Source organism: Ornithodoros turicata, chromosome 3 (genome assembly GCF_037126465.1).
Source record: "Ornithodoros turicata isolate Travis chromosome 3, ASM3712646v1, whole genome shotgun sequence".
Classification (NCBI taxonomy): domain Eukaryota; kingdom Metazoa; phylum Arthropoda; class Arachnida; order Ixodida; family Argasidae; genus Ornithodoros; species Ornithodoros turicata.
The window spans coordinates 77,007,037-77,034,139 of NC_088203.1; the positions used below are offsets into that span (position 1 = coordinate 77,007,037).

The window sequence follows — 27,103 nt, forward strand, 5'->3', positions numbered from 1 at the left end:
AAAAAACGTGTCATTCGGACTTTATAAAAGAACGGGGCGACGGAAAAATACGGGGTAAACGGCATTTGTGTCGCAACTGAATTTGCCACATTCAAAAATATTTTCATTTGATTTTAATTAAAATAAATTGAATTTCTTTAATTGAACTCCAAAATTTCCCAAGTCAACCTAACGTTTTTTTTTACAGAATTAGAGAGCCCGTAGCGAACTTAGTCAGATCCACAAAGAAATCCGCTCGATATTGCAAATGGAACTGCCCAAAAAAAGTCCCGAAATTGAGGCTTCAAAGTTTCGGGTATTCAACGGCGCACCAAATCAGACGCAAAATTCGTGGAGAGGAGGACACGCTCCTGCCCCCATGAAAGATAGAAGGTCGAAAAAACACAGGGCGGGAAAAAAGAGGCGGAATCATTTTTGTTTGCCGCTTATCAACGTATGGTGGAATGTCACCTGCCTTGTTATCTCCGCGTCTTGTGCTGCACGCCGGTCCGGCGATAAACTGTTCTAGCTTCATGGGGGCAGGGGCATGTCCTGCCCTCCGCGCATTTTTCCGACTGATTTGGTGCGCTATTGAATAACCGAAACTCTGAAGCCTCAACTTCGGGACTTTTTTGGGGCAGTTCCATTTGCAATATCGAGCGGATTTCTTGGTGGATCTGACTAAGCTCGCTACGGGCTCTCAAATTCTGTAAAAAAAACGTTAGGTTGACTTGGGAAATTTTGCAGTTCAATTAAAGAAATTCAATTTATTTTAATTAAAATCAAATGAAAATAGTTTTACAAGATGGCAAATTCAGTTGCCACACAAGTGCCCTTTACCCCGTATTTTTCCGTCGCCCCGTTTTTTTATAAAGTCCGAATGACACGTTTTTTGAAACACCCTGTAGATAGAGACATAAAGACTCTCGGCTTTGAGGAAAAGAGTGAAAACCGAGATGAAAACAGTGCATATTTTCTATGTCTTGGATACCTCCATCAAGGTTCGTAGTGTTTTGTATACTGTTCGATTAGATTAAGTCATGAGGATGATTTTATGATGGTTCAATGATGGATTATATTCCTCTGTTGTTTACGTGGCGCCGCTTAGAATGTTCCTCTGTTCTTCAGTGTTAAGTCTGTGCTATAGTGTTAAATTTGTAATATTTCTCCTTTTGATAGATTGATTAGCTATTGCATGTATCTGATGTTTACGTGTTGGCTAGGAGCTGCAGGTTTGGCTCTCTGTTAATGCTAGCTGTTGATTGTGTTGTTTCTCATTATTTCCTTATGTCTATGCTATTCGCTTAATAAGAAATTGATTAACTAAAAGTTTTGTAATGTTGGAATAATGAACTTATCTTCCCTATTGCGCTCGAAATGTAACTGTCACAAAACAGGCGTACGCCTCCCATCTTCAACGAATCAGGGCAGATATTATTAGAGCTGGTTGTTGGCTAGGAGCGTGCTATGCGGTGAAGTTCATTTTTTTTACATATTTTCTGTGTTGGATTCATAAAACAAAGTAAGGTTTGTAGTGTCATTACAATGAAAATTGTATGGTGTTCGACTAGATTAAGTAACGAGGATGATTTTATGATAATGAAATGATAGATTATTCTCCTCCTCTGTTGATTTGATTAAGAATATCTTCTTTGATTAAATGTGGTGTTATAGATTTTATTTCCTCTTGTGTTCGTGTCGTTCTTGTCGTTCGTGTCCCATGGTCTTCCAGGGTCTCTGCTGTTCACAATTAATTACATACAACTATCAGAACCCGTCTTCAGCAAATCAGGGTAGATATCGTTAGAGCTGGTTGCTGACTAGAAGCGTGCTATATGTGGTGAAGTTCATTTTTAACATATCTATTTTCTGTGCTGGATTCATAACACAAAGTAAGGTTTGTATTGTCTCTTAGAATGAAAATTGTATAGTGTTCGATTAGGTTGTGTCACGAGGATGATTTTATGATAGTTAAAATGACAGATTATTCTCCTCCTCTGATGTTTTGATTAAGAATATCTTCTTCTTTGAATATCTTTGATTATAAGAATATCTTTGATTAAATGCGGTGTTATAGATTTTATTTCCTCTTGTGTTCGTGTCGTTCTTGTCGTTCGTGTCCCATGGTCTTCCAGGGTCTCTGCTGTTCCCACCTAATTACATACAACTATCAGAACTTTCCGCTATTGCAATGATGGTTCTCATGTATAGGAATATTAGACTTTTTATAATACAACATGTAATTTTGTTTGTAATCATATTGATTAAGAATATCTTCGTTGACTAAATGTTCTGACCGTTTCTCGATTTGATATGGTATTGTGTAGCTATTATTTCCCTACATGTTGGAGGATATGTCGGTTTGGTTCTATATTAATGCTATGTGTTGATCGTGTTGATTCGAATTATTTCCTTATGTCTGCGCTATTCACTTCATAAGAAACTGATTAATTAAATTTGTGTCATGTTGGAATATTAAACTAGGTAAGGAATGTGATGAATGTTGATTTTATGTTTTCTTTCGGAATCAGATGGCTAGGTATAGTGAATAAAATATGTATATTCTTTACATGTACTGTCTTGCATTTTGTTTCTTGTGTTTCAGGTCGTGAAGGTTTTCGGTTGGGTTTTTCTCCTTCACCTGATTGGCATCACAATTGGCATTACAATTCCCAACACTATTGGTTTTAATAAATATATTTTCACTTGTACTTTTTGTGTATGACTCCCCTTTGCATGTCTATACTTGCATGTAAACCGCCTACCACACGGATCTTGTAGCGAAAAAAAAAATGAATGAAGTCGGCCCAGGCTGAAAAATGTGCGAGGGTAAGCGCACGCCAAGGACTTAGTGAAGTCCCCCAAGCAGCACAATGTACTGAAAGTCGAGTGCAATAGGGGTGGACGGTATGTGTCTTATCAATGTTCTTTAGTTTCATCAGTCTGTTCAATGCCTTCCACCTACCCGTCCACCCCTATTGCACTCGACTTTCAGTACATTTTGCTGCTTGGGCCTTTCCTGTTTTTATTTTTATTTTGTTTTTGTAGCCTACCAGCGCTAGTTCCCGAAGGCCAATGCTGACACACATGGGTGTATTTCTGGTAGCGTAGGTGACTCACTCTTACACGTGTTACAGGTGACAATTTGTCTCAGTGGAGACCGTCACTTGAGGATTTCATAGTGACTGGTAATCGGGGAGAAATCGGGTTTTACCCGAATGCTTCGTGGTTTGAGCTTGCTTCGGTACATTGCAGCCGTCGAATATGCGTGGCACTGTATCATCTCGACGCTTTGGTCTGTCACGTTTCTGCAGCACTTTCTCACCGTTGACGATGAGTTCATCGTGCTGCACGGCATCGGTCCGGTCGAAGTGCTTCTCGCAAACACGTGTGTGAGCGAGGAGAGTCGAAGGTGAAGCCGCCACCTTCAATGGCGCGTTTGCACTTCTCAAGCTTGCCAGGATCCGTGGGAAGCGTAAACATCGACACTTCCTCTCCTCCAGAGTATCCCGGGCGACACTTCGTGACACAGCATATTTCTGACATGCTGTAAGCATACAATTATCGCGCGCTGACAGCAAAAACACATGCACTGCAATGTCAGACGGGGGAGTTTCTCTCCCGCAGACAGATGGCAGCGCCGTCACGCGGGCGCTCCAGTCGCTGGACGAAACTCTCCCATAGAGTTACGGAGAAGCTGCGTGGCCAGTAAGCTGTGCACCATGGTATACCAGAGCGCTCTCTTTGGAAAAACGAGAAAACGTCACTCACTAGGAACCAATGAGGGCGCGACCTTGAGAAAAGTAATGCCGCGGGCGTCTGGACGGCGCCTTTCTCCCTGACCGCCGCTCTCTCACTCCTCCACATAGGGAGTGACGTCACGACGCTGGAGCCTCCGCCGCTGCGGGAGCAGCGCTGATTTTTAAAATTCCTTTATTTAATATCTAAGCATTTTTCGGAGGAAATAACCAAGTGGATTGTCGGCTGATGCCAAACAAAGTGGTACCGGCTTCATAGATAAATTTGCGGATGCGATCGTCCGTTTAAGAAGAGGAAGGGGAAAAAAAGAGAGTATTTTTAGTTGGTTTGGGAACTAGAAGCATCGCTGCACAAAGATGCACAACGGCGAGTCAATTTCAATCCCCCCGCGATCTATTTGATGTTTAGGAACTGCATTTTAAATTCTGTATTTGCAGAACTGGGGAGTGATAGCCATCTAGAGGCATACAAGCTGTGACTACTCCCCAATGTAGTCGCGTTGTAGTTTGCACGTGTGGCAGGGCAGGACTAATTATAAGGATAACTAAGGATAATTTCGATCACGTGGGGTTCTTTTGACGTGCGCCGGATATCTCCGACACACGATGCTAGTTGTCAATGTTTACCTCCTCTAAAAATAGATGGTGGTGGTGGTGTACGTGCTTGGACTGCTAGCTGTAGTCTGCCACGCCCAGGCGGGCAACGTTACGACTATCGCAGAAGGGGATCGTGCGTCCTGGGCGAACTTCACGGGGAACTGTGAACTGGAGAACTTCACCGCATAGCACGCTGTGCGCCAACGATTGCCCCGAATGAAAGGGTCATCGTGTGTCATTCGAAGAGGGGAGGGGGCGTACGGATTTTGGTGTCAGTTACAATAGATCCAAATTGACACAGAGAGGCGTACGCCTCCTCTCCTTTCGAACGAGAAGCCATAGCCCAACACTCTCAAAAATGAACTTCACCGCATAGTACGCTTTTAGCCAACCATAATCTCGAATGATATCGTTATCATCCCTGATTTGTTGAAAACGTGAGGCGTACACCTTTTTGTGACACTTATGCTGTTCATAATTGTCACGAAAAAGGTGTACGCCTCCACTTTTCAACAAATCAGGGCAGATAACGATGTCATGCAAAATGATGGTTGGCTAGGAGCGTGCTATGCGGTGAAGTCCATTTATAAGAGTGTATCATCCGCGCGGCAGTGGTTGGCGCACAGCATGCTACACTCTAAAATCAGAACTTCACCGCATAGCACTCTGCGCGCAAACCATTGTCACGAATGATAGTGTTATCGCTGGTGATTGGAAGACAGAGAGGGGCGTACGCCTTTTTGTGGCAATTTTCATATATCCATATTGCCACAAAAAGGCGCCCCCCTCTATCTTCGAATCAGAAGCGATAACCCTATCATTCGTGGCAGTGGTTGGCGCACAGCGTGCTATGCGGTGAAGTTCTGTTTTTAGAGTGGTCTAGTGATGAGAAGTACTTGAAGTACTACACTAACAGAACTGATTCCCTGTGCCAGTGTAATACGAATTCTATAATTTCTTTCAGTTCATATTAATGAGTCAGCTGTGAACATCCACGTTTTCAATAGAATATTTATTTCACTTGTTTACGAAATGTGCATAACGAAATGTTTTCTAACTATAGCACTTGGCAATGCTTCTTGTTAAAAGCTTTCGAAAGGTAACAGTTGAGACATGATTACCTCACCTTGTATCACCACCAACTGTTAACTGAAACGTTCAGCGGTACGATGTGAGTTTGTAATGTTCTTATTACATATTACTTACTCTGTACTCAGTACTATGTACTGTACTTAAGTACGTACATAACAGGTGCTAGGTACTTGGTACTTTTACCTTGCACATCACTGCATGTCGTGAAGTTCCGCTTTTAGTGTTTATTACTAACGAACGGATGACGCTGTTTCTTTTCATCTAGATTTTTCTTTCTTTCTTTCTGCCGTTGACATGCATATTCCTATTAGGTTTCCTTTCTTTCTCTCTCTCTTTCTCTAATGTCTAATGAGTTAAGGGTATACTCGTGTACACAGTTAATGTAATGTCTAACATCTCCATTTTATTCTTCTCATTTCAATTCCGCTCAGTTTCCTCAGTGACAGAAGTCCGCGTGTCTGATTCGTGCATATAGAAGACGGAGCTCCGGGTGTTGTTGCCGGAGAGCTGCTTCGAGCATGAGGAATACCTTCGTCCGTATGCGGGAGATATCTTAGTGAGTGAGTGTGTGAGTTAGTGAGTGTGTACGAGGGCATGTTCTATATTTAGGCAAGAGCGGCAGAGTGCTGGCAACCGGTGCAACGGTGTATTGGCGTTCGCTTTCCCTTACTATTGGAATTGGAGAAGTCATCGAGCATATTACTTAATCCGAGTGTATCTTCCTTCACGAACTTGTTCGTTGATGTTAGCTTTACAAGCTTAGAACCCACGGCGTAACATGTTTGTGGCGCTCCGGACACAGTGCAAACTCAAATGAGTGAGAAATGATAATAATGATGATGATGATAGTAGAGAAAAATATGGAGCGAGCAGTCTTATACCATAAAAGAGTACTTTCTCTAAAGCAACTTGCGGAATTCAAAAATAGATAAATAAAATAAACGAGACACTTCAGAAGCGGGTTCTGAAAATAGTGATTTCCAAAGCGGCACGTACAGAAGATGACCCGCTATACTGTGGTGCACCGACGGGCTGACCGCTGGCTTAGATGACGGTCGCCGCAGAAAATCATGACTGGAGTTAATGCCTAACGTTGATGCCACGATTCTCTCAGGAAGTCCTTATGTTGAGAAGGTGTAAGTCTCGATATATTGAAGCTCGCTTTGATGTGGATACTGCCAGCTCTTGGGCTAAGGGAAGGTGAGATATATGCATGCCATTCTCCACTACACTATAAACCATTTGTTTTGTTATTATTTCGTTGTTACCACGCGGTGGGCAATAATAGTCATACTTTAATAACTTTATGTTATAATACACTCATGCTTGCTAGAAATCTATATCAGAATAGTAATACTTTTTTACGAGGGTAATACTATTGATACATCGACACTCAAACCGCGGGTTATCAAGAAATATGCACAGTCACTCTCCAGTCACGTTTTATTTTTGGAGAATTGTAGGTGCATTGCTTGCGACCAAACATTTGTGGGACACGGGCTTGGAAAAATTAGCAACGGAGCGCACCGGTGGCACTGGCTATATAGGTATGTATGGGGCTTAGAACCAGGGAAGGATAACGGACATATTTTGGTCACCGTTTCTATTTTCAGTACTGCTATATCATCGTTTCCGTTATCTGTTTCTGATACCGGCCCTTCAATTTCGTTTCCGTTACTGTTTCCGGTATGGAACGGTTCTTACAGAGCCGCGAGAGGACAGCCCTTGCAGCTCTGTCAGCACCCTGTTTTGCCCAAGTGCCTTCGGTGTCACGCGTACACACTACATAAGTAATTTTACGTCGTTGGGATGCGCACATTTTGCAAAATGTAGGAACATGTATTCAGTCTTCAGTCACTCGGAGTCTAGCAACTCCAGATGGGCGTAACCTGCATTCATTGTCGCATTCATAAGCAGACGCTCTCAGTAGTAAATGATACTGTCATGGCCACGGTGAAATTAAAAGAAAAGAACAAAGTACAAAATAAGTAACAAAATAGTAGGCTGTCATCCACTTGCTATGGTGGAGTATATAGTCATGTGTTGATGTCATGGAATGGACCTTTTTCACATCGGCGTCTGCGCATGCGCGACTGGCGGCGCGCGGGCGCCATAACTTTTGGGGGCTTCATTTTCTCTCCGGCTCCCACGGAGAAGGAGTGCTTTTCACGTACGCGGCTTCTTCTCGAGCAGAAATGCCTCATCGATGTGCTGCTGTAAGCTGTACGAACTCTAGCAAGAAAGCACCGAAGAAACGTTTCTTCAGATTCCCTGCGGGCAATCTTCACGCAGCAAAAAGGAAGAAATGGGTGCAAGCGATGCGACGTGTAAACGAAGACGGATCTCCATGGGAGCCGACAGCCAACTCACGCGTATGCAGCGACCACTTCGTCACAGGTAAATGCCGTTATTGCGTACGTTTAATAACTGAAACGTGTGTAGCAAGGTGTAGCTTACATACCACACCATCATCGAGGTTGGGAATCAGCGACCGAACTCAGCTCGCTGTGCCAACATCGGCCATTAATCTCATGACACCGGGGAGACGCTTGTCGCGGTCGCATGTTTACAGTGCGCTTGGATATTTAAATGATGACAGTGTACTGTAGAAAGCCTGCTCAAGTGTGTATTATGTTCCAGGGGCGCCGCCGCGCGTTATTCACCATCCGGATTATGTGCCGTCGGTCTTTAAACACAAGTGTTCGACCAGCACTGGAGCACTGGAACGCTTTGAAAGATTAAGAAAGAGGCAAGGTACGTTATCGACATTATGCACAGAGTGCTTTTCCCCGTGGTATATCTCTCCTTATAGTAAACATATGCCCCCCCCCCCCGTGGTATATCTGCAACGCATTGCATTACTCTGTACTCTTGCCTTCAACTAGAACATTGCATGTTTGTGAAATGATACTGGCATACAGAACACACTGCAGTGAGGTACATCCACATGTACTTATTCAGGACTTTAAACTGAGTTGTACGTAGAGAGATTGTGACACTGTTTCATGCTTTCCCAAAATTTTTTCTGGGTATGCCACTGCATGTTGCCACTCCATTTTTCCACCAGACATCTGCATAAATGTACTGCTCTGTACTATAACATCAAACTGACTGCCCTGCACCTTCCGATCTAGGTCATGCCAAGGCTCAGCGGACAAGCCATGTTTCAAGCACCAAAGCACCTGGCGTACAACACTCGCAGCATGCTGATGCAGTGACTGTGGGCAGGGAAGAGGTGCCGGCAGGACCAGAAAGTGAAGTGGCCTCCTCCAGCAGCTTGCCCAGAGATGACGGAGCTCAGGATGCTACCATCTTGCCAGACCAATAATCACCTGCTAGAACGAATACAGCAGCTTGAGGGTTTCCTAAAGGATGAAAGGCAGAAGAGCTCTGACCTGGAGTCAAACCTCACAAGAAGCACGGCGAATGCGGAGTACTGGAAGATGCGCTTCCGTGAATTGAAATCTGCAAGGCTGTGCCTGGAGAATATGAAATGTACTGAAGACATGCTGTATTACACAGGCATCCCCTCTCAAGCGGTTTTCAAGCACATTCTGGGCTTAGTGTTGAAACAAAGTCCACGGCTTTTAAGAAGTGAGGAGAGAGGGGCACACAGTGTCGAGGACCAGATGTTCATGGTTCTGGTGCGCTTGCGCACAGGAATGCAGATGAAGGAGATCTCACGGAACTTTTCGATTTCCATGGCCACCTTTAGCCGTATCTTCTCGAAGTGGGTCCTGGCACTGAGAAAGGCACTTGTTGCAGTGACTAGGTTCCCAAGCCTTGCTGAAGTCCAACAACATCTCCCGCCTCATTTCAGGAAGTGTCCAAACACTCGTATTATCATTGATGGTACAGAAGTTCGTATCCAGAAGCCTTCCGGCCTTAATGCCCAAAAACAGACATTTTCGAACTACAAGTACACAAATACAATGAAGTGTCTTGTAGGAGCAACCCCAGATTGTTACGTAAGCTTTGTCTCCGCACTATACGGCGGAGGTACGAGTGACAGGGCCATTGTGCAGCAGTCAGCATTACTTGATCTCCTGGAGCCTGGCGATGCAGTTATGGCCGATAAGGGGTTTAAAGTTGATGACCTGCTTCCCCCAGGTGTTACCCTCCATATGCCCCCATTTCGCATTGCTGGTGAGGCTCAAATGAGTGCTAAAGATGTCGAAGCAACGAAACATGTTGCGAGTGCGAGAGTGCACATTGAGAGAGTGATTAGAAGAATTAAAGAGTTCCACATCCTAGACAGACCTTTCCCCATTAACATGTTTGACCTGGCAGATGCAGTGTTTACAACATGTGCTCTTCTGTCGAACTTCAGGCTACCACTTATAAGTAACAGACAGGACACAGAGCAGGCAGATTCAGACTAGCATCAGTGCTGTGGCAAAACTTTGAATGAATTGTGGTTTGCAGCATGAGCTTCATTTATTTCAATTTTCTCAGTTTAAACCTGAATGCCCCATCCTGTTCAGTAACAAAATAAAACCCATCCTTGTACTTCTGAAACGACACGTATCCGGGCCCTGTAGTGTACAAAAAACCCAGTCGTCGAATGTGGCGGGTTAGCAGTTCTGGGATCACAGCAAACCTGTAGAAATACAGCAGTCCCTCACACATCTCCTTCCAAAAGTCTTTGTCAAAATAAATTCTCTCCACTGACAAACAATGGTGTAGCTCTGGGTGATTGGTGCAGATAACGAAATTGCACCATGGCTTTCCGGTCACTCCAAGCTGGCCCTGCACTTGGTAATAGTATGCGTGGCTTCGCTTCAGACACACGTTTCCATTAGCAAGTTCTGCACAGAATGCTTTGTCAGTACACGCATGCTGCACTGTTTGTCCAGCTTTTGAAGCGGGACACTTGACCTTCAGCAGTCCAACCTCGTTGCCATCCTTTACGAGTCGGTCTGGAGATGCACCGAGGAAGGGGTGTACTTCGTGCACATGCAGTCCTGTCTTGGTGACCTCTATGTCTTTGTCATACAGTTGCATCAGGTGGACATATTTGGTGACAGCAACATCCTCATTTTGGAGACCGTACAGTCTTGGGTCACCCGGTCTCAGCACTTCTTGTCTTTTTGGATATAAAATGCTGCTTAGGAGTCCGTCTGGCTTCCTACAGCACACAATGGTCTTGAACATTGATGCTGTCAGTCGTCCAGTTCTCACTGCGGTCCATGCTAGGTTCTCGTTTTGGCCAAGTGTCTTTTTACACAGTGAATCTCTTTCAATAGACGTCAGTGGTACAATCTTCTCAAAGTGTTCTCTAAATATGGAGGAGCACCTCTCTGAATGCAGATCTTCAGTGTCGGGAATGATGCTTGTGTTACATGGTGGAGTAGACCGGCTTTTGCTATATCTGTTATATACAGGTGCGGGTCATCTCGGGCAATGTTCTTGGAAAACTCTTCAATGTCCGAGTGTGTCAGTGACGGGATGGTGGCTGGCAGCTGACGCTTTGGTTTTGCTGGTACCACCTTGTTGACGACGTGCTTTTTAAATGTGATGTCCTGCAGTGGCTGCATTGGTAGATTGTTCTGTCCTGGAAATCAGAAAATGCATTTGTAATATTTGTAAGAGAAAGGGCACAGTCACGTTTGAAACTTCTGTGTTCAGAATGAGTCTGTGTATGTACTGAAGCGAAAGGATAGTATACACACAGGCAGGCCAGTGGAGGAAACCCATTATGGGAAAATCCTGACTCTGGGCATCACCGTATAAACACATGTTGCGTGTACGGTGCTGTGCAGACTCGGGCTTTTCCCACCATGGAATACACTATACCGTTCCTCATAGGGTTGTAAAACTGGCTACAATATCAAGATAAGGTGATAAATGCCCTGATAGAGCTTGACATGAAACTTGTTGACGTGAATCAATAAAGATGTTTTTCTCAGTGGCTTGCTGTGCTTTTACCTTGTGTCGGTGCTATCCATCTGCATGGCATATCGGTGCACGACGGAAATTGGATACTCCGGACTGCAAAAAGGAGGCCGGCTACATGCTGACATCTTTGGCTCAACCTATAACAGAAAATGTTCGCATGTTAGCAGGTTTCCTTTGGTGGAAATAGCTTTACTGTCATTTGCTTATTTTTACAGCAGCGCAGTATCGTTAAAGCAGAATATACTCAAGCGGAAGGGAGGAAAAACATTTATACTAACCCAGCAACACAGTCGCAGTGCGCCTGTACAACAGCAGCTGAGACATCCACCTTGACAACCACGACTTGTTTGTAGTGCCCGGACCTCATGGAGCAAAGGCATATGCTCCTAAGCACTAGCAGGTCGGTCCCCCGAAGCACGGAGCATTCAATCCGCCGGATGTACTTCTCCTCCTTGAATATCCATCCCTTGTTGAGCTGCCGATTGGACGCGACGAAGTGGGCATCGATGGTGTCTTCGCAAACCGTCGGCACGCAGGTTAAATCGCTGGTCCACTCATTACCCGTACCCAGAAATTCCTTCAGCTCATCCACCGAAAACATTTACGCGAAGCTACAAAAAAGCAAAGGAACAGCAGCAAACAAAATTTGCAGCCCGAGACTGTCAAAATAAGGGCGATGCTGGCCGATAGCAGTATTGCGGAAAGCGATCCGGCGTTACGCACGCAGAAGCGGATCGGCGGAGAGCCCCCAATCGTGTTTTGGACATTCACCGCTAGTGGCGCTCTTTCGAAGTGAAAAAGGTCCATTATGAGGACTGGGACGATGTAAGCGACGGATGCACCCTCGAGATCCAATATTGCGCTTTCCTTCCATGCTTTCGTGTAGTATTTAGAGCATTACAGGGAATGGAGTCATCAAAACAAAAACAAAAAATGAAAAGTCACTCAAATGTCATCGCACAACAGGAATAGTCATTACCCGAATTCAATGCCGGACGATAAATTCGTTTCCGTTTCTGTTTCCGGTAATGGAGGACCGTGGTATGCGTTTCCGTTTCCGTTATCGTTACCACCTCCAATTTCGGTAATATACCGTTTCTGTTTCCGTTACCATTACCGTTACCCTTCCCTGCTTAGAACCTCTCAGTAAGTGTTATGTCTTCCAGAGTCGGGTATTATTAGTAATACTTCAGATCTGAATATTACAACATAATATACAGATACAAATAAATACAGAGAATGAGTATTACATAAAAGGAATATTCAAAAGTAATAGAAAGTATTACAATTACTGCCCACCCCGTTTGACGACTCGTTTCGACATGCAACTGTGGAGACTTCTCATTACGTCGGTCCCCCATTAAGATATCAACACGCTCGTGTAGCTCTCTATCATAGCGTCTATCTCTGCATCGGCTGTCGCGTGCAGCCACTGCGTCCAACGCGGCCACATTGGGTAAATAGGGAGAGAACGAGAGATGCCACCGCAGTAATAATACATAAGGGTGCAAAGAGTCGTTGGCTTTTTTATGGTGCCAGAAACCCTGCTGGTGCGACCTCATCGTACACTCTATTTTTACGGCACACAGGCCACGTGACGCGACTATTCTGTCCCGAGCCGTTATACGCCGCGCTGGTCATTGGTCGTATGGCCACGATATAGAGGTGGAGTTATAAAGGGCCCACCGATTATGGGTTGAGGAACGAAGGTTAACTTCATATTGAACCGTGAAGATTGCCCGTGTTTGAGCATGGGTAGCCCGTCTAATACCCTAGTCGGACAGCAAACTTAAAGGGGCACTAAAATGCAAAAACAACTTGTTCTCAAATAAAAGCCACTGTTTGAATTGGTATTCAGTGCATGCAAAATTAGTTCGCACAGTGCTACCGTTTAGAAGAAAAACGCAATAAAAACAGAGCCCCCTTAGGCGGCAACGAATGGGATCCTCAAAAAGCGAAGATTGGCGGCATCCAAAGAGACAGCATGAGAAGCACCTGCGTACACTCTTAAAAATGAACTTCACCGCATAGCACGCTCCTAGCCAAGCATAATCTCAAATGATATCGTTATCGGCCCTGATTTGTTGAAAACGGGAGGCGTACGCCTTTTTTGTGACACTTATGCTGTTCATAATTGTCACAAAGAAGGCGTACGCTTCCCGTTTTCAACAAATCAGGTCAGATAACGGTATCATTCCAAATGATGGTTGGCTAGGAGCGTGCTATGCGGTGAAGTTCATTTTTAAGAGTGTTGTGTTCCGTACATGCGCAGCACGATGCGTATTGTTGCATTTTTCAGTACTGGGCAGGGAAGGGTAACGGTAATGGTAACGGAAACAGAAACGGTATATTACCGAAATTGGAGGTGGTAACAATAATGGAAACGGAAACGCATACCACGGTCCTCCATTACGGGAAACAGAAACGGAAACGAATTTATCGTCCGGTATTGAATTCGGGTAATGACTATTCCTGTTGTGCGATGACATTTGAGTGACTTTTCATTTTTTGTTTTTGTTTTGATGACTCCATTCCCTGTAATGCTCTAAATACTACACGAAAGAATAGAAGGAAAGCGCAATAGTGGATCTCGAGGGTGCATCCGTCGCTTACATCGTCCCAGTCCTCATAATTCCATGACATCAACACATGACTATACTCCACCATAGCAAGTGGACGACAGCCTACTATTTAGTTACTTATTTTGTACTTTGTTCTTTTTTTTTTAATTTCACCGTGGCCATGACAGTATCATTTACTACCGAGAGCGTCTGCTTATGAATGCGACACGGAATGAAGGTTACGCCCATCTGGAGTTGCTGGACTCCGAGTGACTGAAGACATGTTCCTACATTTTGCAAAATGTGTGCATCCCAACGACGTAAAATTACTTATGTAGTGTTTACGCGTGACACCGAAGGCACTTGGGCAAAACAGGGTGCTGACAGAGCTGCAAGGGCTGTCCTCTCGCAGCTCTGTAACAACCGTTCCATTACCGGAAACAGTAACGGAAACGTAACGGAAACGAAATTGAAGGGCCGGTATCAGAAACAGATAACGGAAACGAAAATATAGCAGTAACGAAAATAGAAACGGTAACCAAAATATGTCCATTATCCTTCCCTGGTATACTGGGTTTACTGAATTGTAGACCACAACAGTTATCACAAATGTTCCACTGACACCAATTAGCTTCACGTCCTTCAGACAGCGACACACGTCCACTTCGCGACTCGCACTATGTTTTTCGAAGGGACTGCTACATGGCGTGGCACGCGCATGCACGTGCAGCATGTACTAAAAACACTCCCGATGCACGAGCTGCAGCGACGTTCACTGCTGAGTGCCGAAGCAAGAAAGAGTCTGGTATAATTCTGATTGTAGCTTTGTAAAGGAATCAAAGTTTTGAATTGTCATAACAAATGGGAAATTAACATAGCCTGTAACGTAATTTGAAGGGACTTTTTTTTTTTCATTTTAGTGCCCCTTTAATGCATTAAACGGAATGGCAGTAACTTCACTTCCTAACCGGCCATAATCTCGAATGACATCGTTCCCTCTCCTGATTTGTTGAAAACAGGCGGCATACGCCTTTTCTGTGACAAATATGTCCCGCATAATTGTCACAAAAAAGGGGTACGTCTCCTGTTTTCAACAAATCAGGGGAGAGAACGATGCCATTCGAGATTATGGTTGGTTAGGAGGTGAAGTAAATGTCATTCCGTTTAATGCATCAAGTTTGCCGTGTGGCTAGGGTATTAGTCCTCATGTATTTCAGCGTTAGCGTATAACTAGCTCGCAAAGTAATTTATTGTAGTTCAGTAATCATTACGTTCAAAGAGAGCACACTGCACTGCGTCTCACGTCACTTGAGCCAAGCGCTAAACAAACTGCACGCGAACGAGACCGGTTGTGTATTGTTGGCAGTCGACTTGCGCGGGACAGGGTATTTTTTGTATTCTTCATATTGAAAATGCAGCACGGAGACAGGACTAATAGGGATTAAAGCATATAAAAGGACACGCAATCTTGCAACTCTCAACTAACTGAGAGTAACTCTAACTATAGCTGGGAGTTACGTGGTGTGTCCTTGTATGTTTTAATCCCCCTTAGTCCCGTCTCCGTGCTGCATTTTCAATGTGAACTATTACCGACTTCCCCGTTGTATCCCACTTGTATTGTTCATACTTGTTTCATTTAATTAGATTGATTATGATTAAAAAAAAATATCAATTTCAACGTTCGGCTTCAATTCGAAAGCTGTACAGCGCCCACGGACACTGTAGTTTGTTCAAGTATTTTTCTCGTTCTTTTTCCAGGCCCCATAGAAAACAAAAAAGCACGTGAGAAGGTGCGCGTTTCGTGCGCCACGATAATAACGCTCTCAGGTGTGCTGCGGATGAACCACGAAGTCATTCCGCTTCTACTGGGCCGCCTCCTAGCCTGGCTAGGACCAGACTTACTTGTAACTAATATTGCATTTAAGAGCTAAAGTGGTTGCTCTCCCGTGATGTGCCAACAACCAAGTGTGTGATGTAGCAGTGAGGGCGCTAGCAGTTTGGTTGAACGGTACTTAGACGTGTAAAGGGCGACACCATAGGCGCATTATGATGAAACGTTAGTGTGCCGTCCCCTGCAGCGTCTTTCATGATCATACCAGCTCTCATGGCTACGTGCTAAGCGTGCTGGCCATGTCACGTCGAGACTGGGAGGCACACGGGTTCGAATCCAGGTGCTGGCTAACTCCTTGTGCCGGCTGTGCTGTCTGGGGTTTTCCTGGGTTTTCCCCAGGAGCTGTCAGACATATATACCGGCACTGTTCCCTTATAAGCCAGCCTAGGACGCGCATTCCACCAGAGCGTTAGTCGTGACTTTGCCCATTACTCTTAAACATGAACTTCACCGCATAGCACGCTCCTAGCCAACCATGATGTCGAATGACATCGTTATCTGCCCTGATTTGTTGAAAACGGGAGGCGTACGCCTTCCGGTTTCAACAAATCAGGGCAGATATAACGCTATCATTCGATATCATGGTTGGCTAGAAGCGTGCTATGCGGTGAAGTTCATTTTTAAGAGTGCACCTCTGTGAGGCCGACAACGGCGAGCTCTTTCATTCGTACCACTACACTCTTAAAAATGAACTTGACCACATAGCACGCATCTAGCCAATCATCACCCCGAATGACAACGTTCTCGCCCTAGATTTGTTGAAAACGGGAGGAGAAGCCTATTTTTGCCGTGCATAATGGCACAAAATAGGCTCCTCCTCCCGTTTTCAACAAATCAGGGGCGAGAACGTTGTCATCCGGGGTGATGATTGGCTAGGTGCGTGCTATGTGGTGAAGTTCATTTTTAAGAGTGTAGTGGTACTAATGAAAGAGCTCGCCGTACCCGGGTTCGAATCCCGGTGCCGGCTGTGCTGTCTGGGGTTTTTCCTGGGTTTTCCTCAGACGCTTTCAGACATATGTCGGCACAGTTCCCTTAGAAGTCGGCCCAGGACGCACATTCCCCCAGGGCGTGAGTCGTGACGTTGCCCACATACGTGAGGCCGACAACGGCAAGCCCTATCATCATCATCATCATCATCATCATCGTCATCATCATCATCATCATCACCACCACCACCACCACCACCATCATTTTTAAGAGTGTACCAGCTTTCATGATCCTAATATAGGTGCCCCGTAATGCGCATCCCTGAGTTGAGTTACAGCAACGCTATGTCCAAAGAATTCAGTTTCATTTCCCAAACCACAACGAAAGCCTCCTCCTCCCTCACATCTTCCCGGTACGTGTGATGACGCGACCTTGTGGAGTCTTGTGTCAACCCACCGTTCGAAAATCGACGAGGCTTCTAGAAAGTGACGTTTGTCTGGGGTACATGTGCAGCTGTTATGACAGCATGCGGCTATCCAAGTGCTCACGCGTGCGCACGGGTCTCTGCAGGTGCGCTACCAAAGAGAGTGGAAACAGCATAGCGAAGTGACATAGCGAAAAAGTAAGCGAAGCTTGCCGACCGGAGGAGTGTGGTCCGGAATAAGTGGGCTTCGCACTGTCAGGCGTTGACAGGCGACCGGCGCAACAGTGATAACAGGCGGAGAAATGTCGGGAAGCAAACGCGCGCACGCTGCTCGTTACGTGGTTGGTCATGTACCAAAAGGCAACACGACGGGTTACATTACAGTCAAAGATATCAGCAGGCAGTAGGTAGACGAAAAGGCCGCGGTAGACGACACCGCGGCCTTATGTTTAAGATTTGAATGCAGGCAATCTACAACGTTAAAATAATTGACATCATCTTTCAGAATTGTACCGAAACGCGGGAAAATGCGGTAGCTTGATACATTCTCGGGTAAACATAAGCAAGCCACAACTTCCGGTACCACGAAGACTTCCGGTCCTTCCGCGACTAAGGACGCTTGGAACCAGCCGCCACGCGGAATTATATCTTTGGCTTTCCTGATTTGTTGAAAATGGGAGGCGAACGCACTTTTTTGGGAATTTGAATTGCCACAAAAAGGCGTATACTACGCTCTCTCTCCTAAAATCAGAAGCGATAAGTGCATCAATCCGCCCAGTGGTTGGTGCAGAGCGCGTTTGCTGTGAAACCGGAAGCGGTGAAAATGGCATGTATAGGACCGTCACGTGGTCAATTGATGTGACGACGTCACGTGGTCGCATGCATGGTGTCCGCTTTTAGTACAGAACTGACCGCATACCCCGTAGATTAACGTACCAACATGTGAAGTTCTTTTATCCCCATATCATCGTCATCAGGTATTTATCTCTCTCTCTCTCTTTTATTCGGTGCTCCGCTATGCAACTGTGCCTATCAGCTGCGTACACACCGGCCTCGGTGGCTCAGTCGGTAGCGTGTTCGCCCGCGCCTTCTGATCCCGAAATCGCGGGTTCGAACCCGGTCGAGGACGCCAGCAACTTGGTGGCAGAGTACTTCCGCGAGGGACGTTAAATACGGGGTGCCGTGTGATGAGCTTTCATCGCACATTAAAGAACCCTCAGGTGGGCAAAAGCAATCCACAGATAGGGTTGCCACCATTGGTAGTGAAAAATACCGGCTGAGGGAGAGGAGGTGGAATAGAGGGAAAGGAGGAACGGCTCGCGGGAAAGGGGAAGTGGGTGAGGGGTGGACGAGCACACAGAGAGAGAGAGAAAGAGCGAGCATGCTCGCTCAAGATACTACGAGGAAACATATGTTCCTGTGTGTAGCTGGATCATTTATGCTAGAAATTGCTATAAACAAGCATGAACGCTACACTGGATCGTATTGGAGCAACCGGATTGGACTGCCACTTACTTCGAAAAACTCGTCGAGCAGACAAACCCTTCTTTGCAGCCGTAGATCTCGTGATGGCTGTATGCGGCCTAAGTTCTCGTTGGCTCGACACAACCACCAACAGCTTTGCACAACCACTGTTCTTGTACCCTCCGAACACAAGACTTAGTGAATAACAATGATAATAATAATAATAATAATAATAATAATGAATAACGAAGAAAACGACTGGTGACTGCGGAGTTGGGTCTGTGCTCCAGATTTATTCGAGCTGTATTGGAATGTTGAAGAGAAAACCCCGTCAATGCCCCTATGAAAGGCCCCGAGCCAAAAATACCGGCAAAAGGCTGCCGGTATCACCTTCCTACCGGCAACCGGCAGAGCGAGCAAATAACCGGCATGGTGGCAACCCTATCCACAGACCGAGCGCTGTGGCGTCGCTCATGATCTCAATTGTCTCGCGACGTAGACCCCCAATTATTATTATTATTAAGCCGCGTACACACTCTCAGAATAGAGGGGGGGGGGGGTCGAGGTAGCTTGCCGTTGTTGGCCGCACTCAAGTGGGCATCGTCACGACTATAGCCAAAAAAAAGGAAAAGAGGGTGGGAGAAAGGGGAGTTGAGGACTTCAAAGTGATGTAGAAGCAGGATGACCGGTACTGATGGGACGGAAGCACACTGTAGGTGAGAGGTGCACTAGAGTGGTCTCTCCGCTAGGCCCGTTGCTTGGAGAAAGCGCACGAGGCCGCGAGTTTTTGAAAGTCGTTCCGCACAAGAATAGAACTTCACCGCATGGCACGCTGTCCACCAACCGTTACCACGAATGAGAAGGCTTTCTTCGAATCAGAAGCGATAACCCTACCATTCGTGGCAATGGCTGGCGGACAACGTGCTATGCGGTGAAGTTCTGTTGTGAAAGTGCAGGTGTGGGCAGTAGGAAATAGTGAGAGGCTTTAGTATGTGCTCTCAGGGCGAACTGTGCCGATATCCGTCTCGAAAGTCTGCCAGAAAACCCAGGGCAGACAGCACAGCCTGTAGTAGAATCCGAAACCCCCACCTCCCAGTCTTCAGCACGATATTGGCTACACTCTTAAAAATGAACTTCACCGCATAGCACGCTGCTAGCCAACCATAATCTCGAATGATACCGTTATCTGCCCTGATTTGTTGAAAACGGGAGGCGTACGCCTTTTTTGTGACAATTATGAACTGCATAAGTGTCACAAAAAAGGCGTACGCCTCCCGTTTTTAACGGTATCATTCGAGATGATGGTTGGCTAGCAGCGTGCTATGCGGTGAAGTTCATTTATAAGAGTGTACCACCAACGAGCAGACGCTTTGATCCACTCGGCCACACCACTGGTGTATGTAAAGTGACAGTGTTCTGCATGTCTTCTTATTGTTGAGTAACGTCTACATTTGCTCCCTTCTTGGCGGCAGAGGCGTCCCCTACAATCGAAAATGGGGGCGTGCGGCTTTTGTGTGACAGCTTACATAAACGGTTACAAAAATGGAGTACGCCCGCGGAACATCATTGGGATCACAGTTCGCCTTGAGCATGTTATGTGCCACTTTGATCGAAGCAGGCGTGTGCGAATAACTATCGAATACGAAACGGACAGTTGTAAAACGCAGCACATGTACGGATATAAACGTGTGTACAGCATGTATAACAGGCGATATTGTGGCGTTTTCGGCCTTACGCGTGCAGCCTTGGAACTATTGTTTGAATATATTCACTTAAAACATCGATTCTATTCGGAATTCGCATATAGAATTCCACATTCGATTCAGAAATGGAATCGGATATAGAGTTATTTGCTTCGGCGTTGGAAAAATTGGAATATTCGCAGAGTGAGCCACATGGACGTCGATACGAATAAGCTGAGGTAAATGTGGAAGAGTACATATCCATTTACTCTCCATTTACTCTCCATTAAATTTACTCTCCATTACGAGAAAGATTAGAATTAAGAAGCAAGACAGTCAACAAATTTGCTTTTCGCCGGAAGCCTCGGACCGGCCTTCCAACCAGGCTCGCCATCGAAGCAAGTATTCGTCGGGTGACGAATGTTTTTCAGTTTGTGCGTTCCAGTCCTACAACGGTTACTTTCCATCAAGTTTCCCATTTTCTCTCAAATCAAATCGAATTAAAAACAAGCTGCCAAGGTGCACGTTGCAAGATCATTATTATTAAAGCAAGAACAACCGAACCGACGACTGTTTTTGGTAGAGTCCTTCCGTAGCCACCATTACGACGCTGAAAAAGAAGGCAGTCACGCAGTCACGAAACGCGAGGGGAAACAATCTCACCAGGAAAATTGCGACCGCCGGGCCATCAGACAAGCATAAATATGTGAAGCCATCAGCGAGGACCCCCTCTTTATTATCCACATTGAACAGTCATCGATCTCCACTGCACACACGCAAGTAAATAAATTCACTCTTGAGTTCACTTTTCTCCTCCCCCTCGTGATCCACACAGTGAACCGACAAAAGCGATCGAATGACAGTCGATGAGTTCCCACTATTTATAGTGAGATACCCAATACATCAACGGGCCAAGGATTCAACCACTAGGCTTTTTGAATTCATCTGGTTGTCTATGTGCAGGACGCTAGCTGTTTGGACGTCTCACTGTCAATGTATGTCACGTACAAAGCTCTGTATCATTGTTCTGTGTGATGTGTGTACAATGAAATGTGCACCATACAGTGAGTGCGGGAAGGGGGAATGTATAGATATAATTTGATGACAGCGTTCATTGACTTTCACTTCTTTTTCCCGGAGAGTAGTGTAAAACCATTTTATTTCACGAGCCTTTAATTTTCGCGAACTTTCGAAATCGAGGCAATTTAACTTTAAGGGCACGAAAAAATTTCAAAACAAAGGAGGAGGAACACGGTGAGATTTTGTTGTTCGCGAGATGTAGTGGTCGCGAATATATCCCTGTTACTCGATTGGCGAAAATTTAGGGCCGCGATATTAAAAAGTTTTACAGTATGTAACTACTGGTTCGTGGGGCGCTGTGTGTATGCATGCGATGCGATGAGGTGTGCAGCTTGTCAGTTTGTACATGTTCAATAAATAAAACGTTCCTTTGTCGGCGTAGATTGCTTTTTTTTTCTTGGGGGGGGGGGGCGATCTCATGAAGAACATAAAGGCAAAAGCGTCACGGCAAAGTGTAAAAAAAAAAAAAGCGAACTCCGCACGCACACACACACAAAGTTGTTTCCAGCATGCTGCATCAATTAATCCTATTAGACCCTATATGCATGCCATTTTCACCATTTCCGGTTTGGTGCCAGGACGACATCCGATTTAACAGCAAACACGCTCTCCGTGCCGACTGATGCAGTTATCGCTTCTCATTTGGGTAGAGAGAGGGTCGTATACGCCTTTTTGTGGCAATTCAAGTTGCCACAAAAAGGCGTATGCCTCCCGTTTTCAACAAATCAAACAAGCGAAAGATATAACTCTGCATGGCTGCTGGTTCCGAGCGTCTTTAGTCGCGGAAGGACCGGAAGTCTTCGTGCACCGGAAGTTGTGGCGGGGACTTGCTTATGTTTACCCGAGAATGTCGTGTATACTGAATGGGAATGATCCCCCCTCCCGCATATATGACCACTATTAATATTTTCCGGCTATTATGGGCAGATGTCGCTATATGTAACGTTCACAAAAGCTTTGGAGTCCCCATGGTCTCAACCGACTGACGATATTCAAGAAATTTTTTCATCGATAAAGTTCAAGCTAGCCTTGGACAGCATGCTACATACCACCTAGTGTCAATAATTGAAAAAGTATGTGAAAATAGCAATCTCTCTCTCTCGATCCGCGCCTGGTTAGTGGAGTTGGTGTGAACAGCTTGCTGTTGTGGCAGTTGGCAGTGTCACCACTGTATGTATTCTCGCTGTGCACGGCTCTTTAGGTTCCGCTTATGTAAAGATATGTATACGTATGCATTTATGTAGAAGTTATTTATGCATATATGTAAACTTCTACATATGATGATTTCAATCCTCATCATCATCATATGTGGAAGTTTACATATATGGTTTGAAACTCCCTTTATATCCGTTAGAGAAGCTCAACAGGATTGAATGGCATATACGAATGCCTTTCAGTTCGATTCACAGGTTCTCCTGTCCAGCGTACTTCTTATCAACTTATGTTGTCCATAATTTGGCGTTACCTAACTTACTCGTATAGGGTTACTGTTAGGTCTTCCGTCGTCCGACATGGCGCTGAGGGCACTTGAAGATTTTCTACATACAACTGGGCTTATGGAGATTATTCTATTTCTCGCTGGATGTGTGCTGTGTGTGCCCCCAGTGATTCCGACATTTTACACTCACTTGGTCGAAACTTTTGAACTGCATGGTGAACTCCACCCATCATCTCTGTTCTTCTCTGGTCATCATCTCTGTTTTCTCATCATCTGTTTGTACTTTCTGTGTGCAGGCGTACTGGGGTAGCCAGTTCCACGTCGTCGAAACTTACATCCCAATTTTTTTCTTTATCACATCACCATCACCGCGATACTCGGCTTCAACGTTTCAACACACGCATGAGATCGCAATAGAAGTAGCTGATGCTGACGAACAGAATCTAGGTTCTAGAGGCTAAAAAAATTAAAAAAAGAAAGAAGGAAAGTCGGTCGGAGTCGACTTTCTAGAGAAGAGACTCTAAAATGTGCGCTTTCGAATTCATACCATATCTGTGAGCGCAGAGTATTGAACTGCAATGCCACTGTGCTCCCGATATCTGACGACCTCATGTGGGGCGCGCAATTGAGGGCCTCGTGCCATGACCCGTGAGAGGAGCGATAAAAGGACCATTAATATTGCGCCGTTGCCGCCCTACGTTTGTTCTCCACGTTATCAAAATAAACACTGGGGAGTGCTGGAAGGAGAAACGTGGAAGGCTACGTCTACGCAATAAGTCGCGCACACGGCGAATTACGTGCAGCCAGGAAAGGTGTTGCGTAATAGAGGCCATCGTAAACGTACTCATAAAAATATTGCTACCGGCTCCGCCGCTATAAACGGTTCCATGCCGGACACTTCTACATATTGTGGATGTGCTGGGTGTTTCCTGAAAGGCGTCCACGGGGTCAGCTAATGTTTTAATTGCGCTAATGAGTTTGTCATATTGTTTTTTTCTATCACATATACGACAACTCTCGAAACTGTGTAGCTCATAGAGCCGTCAACGCCAATATGAAACTACATAGTCTGCACTAGCATCCATATGATTCAGTAAACGTGAAAACAAAGTGAGCTTTTCCCTCTCTCCCTGTCTTGTTTACCTCAAGCTGCGCCAGCAGTGGATGGACACCTCTCATACAGGTAATTGCGACAACGGGCTGGTCGGAGAGTAAGTAACTCATGTAATTAATCAGGCGATATAGAGCAGCGAATGTATTTTCCTCCGGGCCACGGATAAGACCGACCACATGCAGTCGCTTTCCCACCTCATCACATCGTCATTCATGTAGTTGTTGTTGTTTCCCACGTGAACCAAGAACAGGCTTGGAACCGACGTCGGCATCTGTCCACCAACCACCAACGCTATCCAGTGTGTACGCAATGACGATAGCGTACGATACACTAAAACTCACTACTATTACGACTGTGGCCCACCGCGGCGATGGCAGCCACATCGTCAGTAGTGTGTAGTACGGGCCGGGGACATGCCGGGGAAAAACGAGACTGCTCGAGCGAGCCCGACGAGCCAATCGACGTGTGGACAACAAATTGTTGCAAACAAATATTGTGCCTGTCTAACGACAGCTTCGGGGGCCTCGATGTCACAGGTATCGTCAGACCGTGCCATCCAGGTAATCCTGGAATCCTCACAAGAGTAATCTCCTTCCGTTCCATGGAGTTACAGGTTGCCCTAAGGAAATCACCCCCTCACACCTCTCCGGGGCATGACTGTATACGTACAAGACGCTCCAAAATCTACCCGACACACCCTCCTCAGGGGGGGGGGGGGGATATGTTTAATGGAGTGAAAGAAAAAAACGGAAATGTCAGCCAGGATATTGCCAGCTTGCTATTCAGAAAAAGAAACTGCAAAATAAACAAAAAGAAAGGAACCGAGAATAAACAAAAGAAATAAAGGAAAGGAAAAAAATGAAAGAAAAACAGGCACGCAGTGCAGTGCAGTACAGGCACGAAAGAAAGTTCTAAGAATGTCCAGTCAGAGGGCAGACGCAAGGCCAGAGCCATTTAAGAAGCGGAGCAGGGCTGTGGTGATGGCCCACTGAGTAGGCCGAGGGACGGGACCGAGGAGAGTGGCCATGGACAATGTGTTGCAGCCGAGCTGTATTAGACGGGCTTGCCTTGGCTATTAAAGGGCTTGCCGCTGGGGAATGTGCTCCTGGCAGTGCAGAAGACAATGAGGAATGTCGGCCACCTCGCCACAGCTGGAACACAAGGGGGAGCTGGCTTAGGCTCTACAATGGTTGCTGGCGGGATGGTGTTTTCTCAGCAGAATGGGAGAATGCGATGATAGTGCCGCTCCTGAAGCCAGGCAAGCCTCCGCACGCCATTGATGTCTTCCACCCAATCGCCCTCACAAGCTGCGTCGGGAAAATTACGGAACGGATGGTATCCGCACGACCGAACTGATATTTTGAAAGCACCCGATTCTTTCCTGAGGCCATGGCTGCTTCCGGCAAGCGCGGTCTGCAATTGACAATGTCATCGATCTCGTCTCCTCTATCCAGCAAGCAAAGTCTGATGGGCCTCTAACGGCCGCTGTCTTCCTCGATGTGGCGACAGCATACGACAGTGTTCTCCACAATGCCGTTGTTGCATCGCTTTAAGAAGCTGGTGTGGGCGGTTGTACCCTTGCCTGGTTAAAAGCCTTCCTCTCCAACAGGTCTCTGTTCGTACGCACAGCAGAGGGTGACAGAGCGAACTAGTCTGTGCATCGTGGAGTTCCACAGGGAAGCGTCCTGAGCCCGCTCCGGTTTAATGTCATCCTGGCGCACCTCTATTCTCTTCTGCCCAAGCATATTCATATGACGATGATGACATTCGCATATGGACCTCTGCAACGCGCCGTGATGCCATCCAGCGTCATCTGCAACATGCCTTAGACCTTATTGTGGCGTATCTTGCTGACCATGGGTTGGCTAAGAGAGTAGCTGACATTCACCACGCCGCTCTTTCCACAAATACCCTGCTGCTAGCTGGCTCTAGACTGAACTACGTATCGCAACAACAACAACAACTAAATCATGACTATGGCCTGGGGTGATTCACCGCTTGAGAGCAGTACCCTACCCCATTACACGAGAAGCATGAGATGTGAAATATGAAAATGAAGTTATGTGCAAGTACAACTCGAACTCCCGTCGTCTGGTTGCGCAACGCTATACGTCGCACAAAGGGAAGATGCACATGAAAGAAGCCAATGGTCCTTGAGATGCAGGGGCGGACCCTACAGCGTCTGGAGCAAGCCGGTAGCCAAGAGGAACTCCAAGAACATCAGAAGTCCTCGACGGTGTTGGACATGGCTCTGACATGGGCCAAGAATTGCAGCCAGGTTGAACGTCTGTCGGCTAGCACCACTCAGCTGAGCACAGAGTTGCCGCCTCTCCGTTTCGTAGAGCTTACATTCTATTAGGACGTGCTCAAGGTTCGCTTCAACGCCACATTTGGAGCATAGGCAGCTGTCACAGTATCCGATTCGGCACTTGAATTGGGGAGTGAAGGCAACGTTGAGACGAAGCCTGTGCAGAAGGGACGTAAAATAGCGTGGTAAACGGTCAGGAACTGAGAAGGACATAGTGGGATCCACCGAATACATGAGAGACCTGTCAGTGATGTCCCGACTCCACTGATGGCGAGCTAGTGGCTGAATGAGCTCATTCACAAGTGATCTCCTGTCTCCTCTTGATAACACCGTTGGTACAACAGTCCGAGACTGTTGGGCAGCCGTTGCCGCTCTGTCGGCTACGTATCGCACTGTCACTACCTACACTCTAAAAACAGAACTTCACCGCATAGTACGCTGTGCGCCAACCATTGCCACGAATGATAGGGTTGTCGCTTCTGATTCGAAGAGTGAAGGGGCGTACGCCTTTTTGTGGCATTTGGATATATGAAAATCATCACAAAAACGCGTACGCCCCCCACTGTCGTCCAATCACAAGCGGTAACTCTATCATTCGTTGCAATGGTTGGCGCACAGCGTGCTATGCGGAGAAGTTCTGTCTTTAGAGTGTAGGCATAATCATTGATAAGGGACTGACATGGTCGCGGCATATCAACTATCTCTCTGCTAGCGCCCGCATCTTCAGTAATGTGCTCCGGCATCTCTGCGGATCCAGGAGCCCGTCCTGTGGTGACCTCCGTCGTGTGCATTGTTCCCTGTTGCTTGGCACTATGCGCTATAGCCTGCCTTTCCTGTATGGGATCTCCAATACTCACGAGCAGGAACTGCTCAATATTAAGGCCAGAAGC

General features: G+C 46.1%; 2 protein-coding genes across 3 annotated transcripts in view; one reads left to right on the forward strand and one right to left on the reverse strand.

Annotated features, from left to right (window-relative positions):
• Positions 1 to 27,103, reverse strand: part of LOC135388659 (protein madd-4-like) — a 247,901-nt gene that overhangs the window by 158,462 nt on the left and 62,336 nt on the right. The gene's annotated exons all lie outside the window — the stretch shown is intronic.
• Positions 7,584 to 11,323, forward strand: LOC135387369 (THAP domain-containing protein 5-like). The gene is made up of 3 exons (XM_064616594.1): positions 7,584 to 7,823; positions 8,067 to 8,180; positions 8,561 to 11,323. The coding sequence occupies exons 1-3, from the start codon at positions 7,622 to 7,624 to the stop codon at positions 8,752 to 8,754; spliced, it is 510 nt and encodes a 169-aa protein (XP_064472664.1). The 5' UTR covers positions 7,584 to 7,621; the 3' UTR covers positions 8,755 to 11,323.

What these genes read in the sequence shown, in the direction of transcription:
- LOC135387369 (XM_064616594.1), top strand. Translation starts at nt 7,622, where the DNA reads ATGCCTCATCGATGTGCTGCTGTAAGCTGTACGAACTCTAGCAAGAAA. An exon ending in CAGCGACCACTTCGTCACAG is followed by an intron (nt 7,824 to 8,066) that starts GTAAATGCCGTT and finishes ATTATGTTCCAG; the next exon opens with GGGCGCCGCCGCGCGTTATT. An exon ending in AAGATTAAGAAAGAGGCAAG is followed by an intron (nt 8,181 to 8,560) that starts GTACGTTATCGA and finishes CTTCCGATCTAG; the next exon opens with GTCATGCCAAGGCTCAGCGG.